We start from the raw sequence: 8,260 nt of genomic DNA on the forward strand, positions 1-8,260 counted from the left end.
GCCTAATCTTCCTTGAAGGAGATAGGCTAAAGTCTTCCATACTTCAGTTAAAATCCATCCAGTATGTTCTAGGTATATAGAAGATGTACATGGTACATTATACAATCGATGCTATATTTTTCCCATTACACAAACCTGTGACTCTGAAATAAAATAGAAAGCAATATTTCTTACCACTGTCTTCTGATTTATCTGTTTATTTGTGGGGTGGGGTATTTATGTCTTGGCATCCTTTTGTGTCAGTAATGCTTTGTGCAGGTGTGGATGTGAGGGGTGGGCTTCTCTCCGTTACTAAATTTCTGGTTCTCTCCTAGGTCCTGTCAGCAGTATCCTGGTGAATAAATATGGCAGTCGTCCAATCATGATTGTTGGTGGCTGCTTGTCAGGCTGTGGCTTGATTGCGGCTTCTTTCTCCAACACTGTACAGGAACTTTACTTGTATATTGGATTCATTGGAGGTGAGTTGCTACTGATGTATTTTCAAGCATTAATTTTTATGTGGACTCTATAGCATTCATCTGCCAACTCTTTTGAAAAATGAAAATTCTTTGTTAGAAAAATTATTGGATCACCATTTTTAAGAGCTATACGTATGTTAATTTCATAGTACCAGAGAAACATGTCTTTTTTTTTTTAAGATTTCTTTTTCTTTTTTTAAGATTTTTATTTATTTGCGAGAGAGAGAATGAGAGACAGCGTGAGAGAGAGGAGGGTCAGAGGGAGAAGCAGACTCCCTGCTGAGCAGGGAGCCTGATGTGGGACTCGATCCCAGGACTCCAGGATCATGACCCGAGCTGAAGGCAGTCGCTTAACCAACTGAGCCACCCAGGTGCCCCTGTCTCTCTTTTTTTTTTTAAGATTTTAGTTATTTATTTGAGAGAGAGAGAGAGCATGGGGGGGGAGGGGGCAGAGGGAGAAGCAGACTCCCTGCTGAGCAGGGAGCCCTGACACAGGGCTCAATACCAGGACCCCAGGATCATGACCTGAGCCGAAGGCAGATGCTTAGCCAACTGAGCCATCCAGACACCCCCAGAGAAACAGGTCTTTAAAGAAAGTTCTGGCACTTTGGGGTGGTTATTTTTTTATTGAAAGAGAGGGTTTTTTTCTTTCTTCTTTTTTAAAAAAAATTATTTTTTTGTCTTAAGAAACATAGTGGCCATAAGTAAAGAGTGTGTGGCAAGTTGTTGAAATGGTGGTCATCAGCTATTCCCACTCATTATCCTTCTACCCAAGAAGAAATTGTTTCAAATTAGAGTAAGAGAGAATGTCAGAAACAAGCAAGAATTTTTTGGTAGAGAAGCCATATACATTTTCAAGGGATTAAGGACACACATGAGAAAACCTCTTTCCCCCTTTCTCATAGCTAAATTTGGGAAATGAAACTGCTGAGGATAAAGAATATAGATCATCCATTGCCCTACAATTCAGAGGAAACCATTAATATTTTGATGCTCATACATTTTTTATGCATACACATATGCTTTTTTAGTATAATTTTTGCAACCAGTTTTTTTTTTTTTACTTACTAATACATTATGTATATAGTTCCCCATCTCAATAAACATACTCTAGCAGCTACTATTTTTCCATTGGATGGATGTGCCATAGTTTATTTCACCATTTTCTAATTGAAAGACCTTTCGGTTGTTTATATTTTTCACTATTAATAAACACTATTTGTATGATAGTGCTTCTCTGTATTTCTTTGTGAACATGGTAATTTCCTTAGGACAGATTTTAGAAGTGAAATTACCGGGGGAAGTTTTTGATATGATTGGCCAAATATCCTTTTAGAAAGGTTCTAATAGGGACGCCTGGGTGGCTCAGTTGGTTAAGAGACTGCCTTCGGCTCAGGTCATGATCCTGGAGTCCCGGGATCGAGTCCCGCATCGGGCTCCCTGCTCAGCAGGGAGTCTGCTTCTCCCTCTCCCGCTCCCCCCTCTTGTGCTCTTTCTCTCTCTCTCAAATAAATAAATAAAATCTTTTTTTTTTTTTAAGATTTTATTTATTTATTTGACAGAGACAGAGATAGCGAGAGCAGGAACACAAGCAGTGGGAGTGAGAGAGGGAGAAGCAGGCCTCCCGTCGAGGAGGGAGCCCGATGTGGGACTCGATCCCAGGACCCTGGGATCATGACCTGAGCCGAAGGCAGACGCTTAATGACTGAGCCACCCAGGCGCCCCAATAAAATCTTTAAAAAAGAAAAAAAGGAAGGTTCTAATAATGTACAGTCCTACCTGCAGGATCTGAGATAATGCTAATAACAGGTATTTTCTTTTTGGATCTGTACTTTTACTACATTAATTAAAATTTTAAACATTTAAATATTGTAATTCATCTAGAGTATTTGAATAACAGGAAGGAACAGAACTTTATTTGTTCCCACTTAGTTATTCAGCCTGTTTGTTAGTAACTCATTCAATAAATATTTGTCCCTACTGTATGTCAGGGACTGTTCCAAGCTCTGTGGGGATTGAGTCAACATGATAGATAAGATTCCTGCTCTGTAGTGGAGGGAAGCAGACAATAAACAGACCAACAAATAAATGAGTAAATAAGAAAAATATCAGCTTGTGGTAAGTGCTTTGCAAAAACTTGAAACAGAATTTTGATGGAGAAAGATTGAATAGTCCCTAAAGGGAAGTCCTCTTAGAGTTGGTGACCTTGAGTTGAGATCTGAATGATAAGTAGGAGCCAGGCTTGTGAAAATCTAGAGGAATAACTGTGCTGAGCACGTATGAGAATACACTGAGATGCGGATAGGAAGGTAAGTAAGGGCTTACCTACCAAGGGAGCAAGAATGGGAGACCATTTAGGAGGTTATTGGGATACTTGTTTCAGCTCCATCGATTGAAAAATCTACTCTTTCCCTATTAATATAAATATATCTTTTGGTCCTATTTCTGGACTTTTCCCCAATTATCAGTTTTTCCATTTTTGACTAAGTGCACACTGTTCTCATTACTGTAGCTGTAGAAAATATTTCTATATCTGTTAGTGTTGGTCCCACCAATTATTTATACTTTTTGAATATTTCTAATGTATTTGTTCTCTGAGGGGTATTTTTTTTTTTTAAGATTCATTTATTTATTTTAACGAGAGTGTGAGAGAGCGGGGGGAGGGGAAAAGGAAGAGGGAGAGAATCCCAAGCAGACTCCTGACTGAGTGCGGAGCTAGACATGGGGCTCAATCTAACGACCCTGAGATCATGACTTGAGCCAAAATCAAGAGTCGGATGCTTAACTGACTGAGCCACCCAGGCATCGCGTCTCTGGGTATATTTTACAGTCATTGTACTTCGTCTGAAAAATTGAATGCATTGACATTTTCATTGAAATTACATTAAATTAGGGGCACCTGGGTGGCTCAGTTGGTTAAGCAGCTGCCTTCGGCTCAGGTCATGATCCTGGAGTCCCTGGATCGAGTCCCGCATCGGGCTCCCTGCTCGGCGGGGAGCCTGCTTCTCCCTCTGACCCTCCCCCCTCTCATGAGCTCTCTCTCTCTCTCATTCTGTCTCAAATAAATAAATAAAATCTTTTAAAAAAAAGAAATTACATTAAATTAATGGATTTACTAAGGTAATGTTAGCATCTTCACAATATTGTGTTTACTGTCCTAAAATATTTTCTCTCTCCCCATCCCTTTCTTCTTTTCCTGCCCGTCTGCCCCTCCTCTTCTGTCTTGCTCTCTGATTTTACAAGATTTATCCTCTCTCCTTTTTGTTTTCAATTCCCTATTCTTCAGGAAACCTAAAATTATGAAATTAAACAAAGGAGCCTACATTTATTATTCTTATTTTTGCTAAAGCAAAAAGAATTATTTTAATGTTATATTTTAAGTCTATTATTTGTTGCATAAAGAGACTTTATGTCTGTATTTGATAATAGCCCACTTAATGATCTACTAGTTATAATGATGATTTTGACCTCTTGCCATTCAGTTTGTCTAGCTGATTAATAACAAATATGTTTCTGACATTTATTACGTATGTAATTCTTCCCCCCTCCTCCCCAGGTCTTGGGCTTGCCTTCAACTTGAATCCCGCTCTGACCATGATTGGCAAGTATTTCTACAAGAGGCGACCGTTGGCGAATGGACTGGCCATGGCAGGCAGCCCTGTGTTCCTCTCCACTCTGGCCCCCCTCAGTCAGGCTCTCTTTGGTATCTTTGGCTGGAGAGGGAGCTTCCTAATTCTTGGGGGCCTCCTACTAAACTGCTGTGTAGCTGGAGCCCTGATGCGACCAATAGGGCCCCCACCAACAAGTGCAGGGAAAGATAGGTCTAAAGAATCCCTTCAGGAAGCTGGAAAATCTAATGTAGAAAAGGAGGCAGGTGATGCAAATACAGACTTTAATGGCGGAAACGCCAAAGAAGAGAAACGATCAGTTTTTCAAACAATTAACACAGTTATGGATTTATCCCTGTTTACCCACAGAGGCTTTTTACTGTACCTCTCTGGGAATGTGATAATGGCTTTTGGGATGGCTACTCCTTTAGTCTTTCTTAATAGTTATGCCAAGTGTCAACATTACTCTAGTGAGAAGTCTGCCTTCCTTCTTTCCATTCTGGCTTTTGTTGACATGGTAGCCAGACCATCTATGGGACTTGTAGCCAACACCAAGTGGATAAGACCTCGAGTTCAGTATTTTTTTGCGGCTTCTATTGTTGCAAACGGAGTGTGTCATCTGCTAGCACCTTTATCCTCCAGCTATACTGGGTTCTGTGTCTATGTGGGCTTCCTTGGATTTGCATTTGGGTGGTTTAGCTCAGTGTTGTTTGAAACACTGATGGACCTTATTGGACCCCAGAGGTTCTCCAGCGCCGTGGGATTGGTGACCATTGTGGAATGCTGTCCTGTCCTCCTGGGGCCACCACTTTTAGGTATAGTATGCCTTACTACCTCTTTGGTTCTGTTAACATGAAACAGGCATAGAAGATGGAAAAGGTGATAGAAAGCCAAGATTAGTAAGCTGCTTGGTGGCAGAAAGTATTTCTCATTTCTGTAGCCTCAGTGTTGGCACAGTGCTGGGCACAGCATAATTGCTCAGATTCTTACAGAATTGAATTACATTCAAACATCAAGCTGAAAGGGGAGTCAAAAACAATTGCAAATTTAAATATTTGTTAAAATAACCTTTTCTGATCATAAAATTAACATGTTTATTATAGAAAAATATATAATCTATACTCCACCTTTAAAGTACTTTGGTAATTTCATTTTAATTGTGGAATTTATCTTAGTAGTAACATTTAAAATAATAACAATATTGACCAGGTGAGGGTTCACAGTGTACCAGGGACTGTCTTAATCATTTCATATACCCCATCCTATCTCTCAAGTCTATGAGGTAAGACTAATAATGTCCCTACTTTATCAGTGAAGAAACAGAGGCTTCTAAAAGTGAAATAACTTGCCCAAGATCACACAACTAGTAAATGACCATAAAACTTGATGGATGATTCTCTAAAAATACCAAATTGTTTACAATTTAAAATTATTATTAATGCAAAATGCAATAATCATTTAGACTTCCTCTGGATATGACTCATTCTTTTGAGATTATGCATTATAAATAAGGAAGGATTCATAAAAGAAGAGCCACTACTGACTTTTCTGAACTCCCCACCCTCATTCCTCCCTACATCCAATGAGAGTCCAAGTCCTATAACTAAGCTCCTAAATCTCTTTCTAATGGACCCACTTTTCCATCACACCACCACCCTGTCCACAGCTCCTGTCTCCCATCTGGGCTGCTCCATCCACGAGCCTCCTGGCTGGTCTACCATATCCATTCTATCCGGCCTTCAATCTTTTCTACTCTGCCGGCAAAATTTATCTGTGCAAATGCAAACCTGATAGCCCAGCTGATTAGATCTTTCCAGTTGCTTCCCATTGTTGTCAGGGTGGAGATCAGATTCCCTAATGTGGCCTATGAGGCGCCCCCCAGCTTGGCCACCAATGTCTCCAGCCTCATTTCCTGTCACTCACCTTTTGTTCTCTCTGCTCCAGCAGCCCCGCCCTTCCTCCTTCCCTCTCACACCCCGCTTCCTCCCACCTACCTTTGCACTTGCTGTTCCCTGGCCACAGCCTTCTGCCATCCCTTCCTCCTGGATAACTCCCATCCCCCTCTAGGTCTCTGCTTCATTTACACTTTGAGAGAAGCCTTCCTGACCCTGCTTGCTGCTGCCAACCCCCGATTTTCTGCTTGCAAACCCTCCTTGTCACGGTTTGTGTAATTATTTGATTAACATTTCTCTTGTCCACTGAACTGTGGAGGTTTTCTCCTCTGCTCTCCCTTATCCTCACGGCCAGCAGCCCAGTGCCTGGTGCAAGCGTAGGCTCAGTGAGTTTGGCTGGATGGCCAGTGCCCTGAGTTAGAAAAGCACATGGAATCCTGTTTGAATTGGTTATATTCAGTCCTTCTCTGAGGTATAGAGTAGGGTTTTCCAGAGTTTATTCCTTAACATGCCAATTTGTGAAGTGCTAATAAATTCTACTATCGTGAGGATTTCATGGCCAAAAACATTTGGGGAACACCAAGTTTGACAGATTGCTCTACTAGAGGACCTTGCAGAACCTTTAATATGCTAATGCACGTGGTGACTCTTCACTGGAGGAGTCTAGGATGTGCCTTTTCTTAAGTCTGACTTTGTAGACAGTGAGCGTGATGACAGATGCTGCCTGTCGTGAGGGCTAAGCACTTAAGATGGTGGAAAGGTGTTGCTGTTAGTTAATTCTGTAGCTTCGACAAGTGTCCCCAGGGCCGCTTTTTGGGAATGCTGATGTCAACAAAAGAGCATTGGCAGGGGACTGCAATTAGCTCTGGGGCCTGGGGCAAGACTCCTACACCTCTTTTGAGCAACAAATTTTTCCATTGTGAAGGGAGAGACTTGATTCTAGGTGATCTCTGGGTCTTTCCCCATTCCAATTGGCCAAGACTTCATTACTTTCAAGGTGCAAAAGTAATGGGATATGCAAGGCCATCTAAAATCAAATGTGACATCATAAAAGATGAGATCATTGTTAACAGTTCCTTTTTAGATGAATCTGTCATTTATGGGCTCTTTGAGGATTGGTTGACATCTTCTTTCTGAGTGGATCCTTCAGCTCTCTTTGGGGAAGGTATACTTGGTTACTTTTGTCCACATAACTTTGTTTTGGATATCTTTAGGTCATCTGAATGACATCTATGGAGACTACAAATACACCTACTGGGCATGTGGTGTGATCCTCATTATAGCAGGCATCTATCTCTTTATTGGCATGGGCATCAATTATCAACTCGTGGCAAAAGAGCAGAAAGCAGAGAAGCAGCAGAAAAAGGAAAGTAAAGAGGAGAAGCCAAAAGAAGTTATTAAAGCAACAGAATCTACGGAACAGAGAGGCCCATGAGGCCCCAAAGAGGAGAAACTTCCCATCTGAATCATGAATAACCAGAGGAGCTTTGGACCAAAAATACCTGAAAAATTCTACTGAATCATGTTCTGTTAGGGCTGCTCATCATTGTCATGGGACATTTGTGTGGAAGTCCTACGGATGAGGGAGCAGAAGGCTAGCTGAGGACAAAGCACAAGCTGACACCCTGCAACCGCCCTGCTCCCCAACTCCTGAATGGAATACATGTGATGTTCCTCCAGGAAGCTCCCAACTGTCTCAATGTTAATACCTGACTAGAGGGAAAAACAACCTTAACTATGGCAAGGCCTCCAGTATCTTGTAGGTCCTCTTTAGCATATGAAAGTTCTTTAGAAAACCTCTCTTTTCCTTACCTCCCCCAACCCCATAGTATATAATCAGCCACCCCTCACAACCCCGGTGCAGCAGTTCTTTCTGTCCACGGGTCCTGTCCCCGGGCTTTAATAAAACCACCATTTTGCACCAAAGATGTCTCAAGAATTCTTTCCTGGTCATCGGCTCCAGACCTCATCCCACTAAACCCACCTGTATTCAAGAACTACATCAATACCAAGTGTCCATTGATGGGATTTTTATTTCATGCCTTTACAGCAGTCATAATGCATTTGTCACATCCTTTGGGGTCAGGGGATTTACAAAAGATAACAGATGGTAATCGCTTCTATTTGAAGTCATATTTATTAAGGTATACTTTACATACAGGATAAATCTCTTTCATAAGACTAAAGTTTGATGAATGGTATTTGTATAAATAACTCCCACCCCCATAGAGAACATTTCAAACAAGCAAGATAATTCCCTCCAGCCTCTCGGCGGTCACTTCCTTTCTCTTACCTACAGCTC

At 41.4% G+C, this 8,260-nt stretch overlaps 1 protein-coding gene across 1 annotated transcript; it reads left to right on the top strand.

Moving 5' to 3' along the window:
- Window positions 1-319: 319 nt before the first annotated feature.
- LOC123842333 (monocarboxylate transporter 1-like) lies at window positions 320-7,862 on the top strand. Its single transcript, XM_064588630.1, has 3 exons — window positions 320-458; window positions 4,015-4,881; window positions 7,173-7,862. The coding sequence occupies exons 1-3, from the start codon at window positions 362-364 to the stop codon at window positions 7,391-7,393; spliced, it is 1,185 nt and encodes a 394-aa protein (XP_064444700.1). The 5' UTR covers window positions 320-361; the 3' UTR covers window positions 7,394-7,862.
- Window positions 7,863-8,260: the final 398 nt, after the last annotated feature.

The sequence above is a fragment of the Mirounga angustirostris genome, unplaced genomic scaffold (assembly GCF_029215605.1).
Source record: "Mirounga angustirostris isolate CCGP_5_RB_7025 unplaced genomic scaffold, mMirAng1.0.hap1 SCAF_4, whole genome shotgun sequence".
In the NCBI taxonomy this organism is placed as follows: domain Eukaryota; kingdom Metazoa; phylum Chordata; class Mammalia; order Carnivora; family Phocidae; genus Mirounga; species Mirounga angustirostris.

Excerpts from the sequence above, each read along its gene's own strand:
- LOC123842333 (XM_064588630.1), top strand. The coding sequence starts at position 362 with ATGATTGTTGGTGGCTGCTTGTCAGGCTGTGGCTTGATTGCGGCTTCT. Across the intron at positions 459-4,014 it reads GTATATTGGATTCATTGGAG|GTCTTGGGCTTGCCTTCAAC; the intron begins GTGAGTTGCTAC and ends CCTCCTCCCCAG. Across the intron at positions 4,882-7,172 it reads CCTGGGGCCACCACTTTTAG|GTCATCTGAATGACATCTAT; the intron begins GTATAGTATGCC and ends GGATATCTTTAG.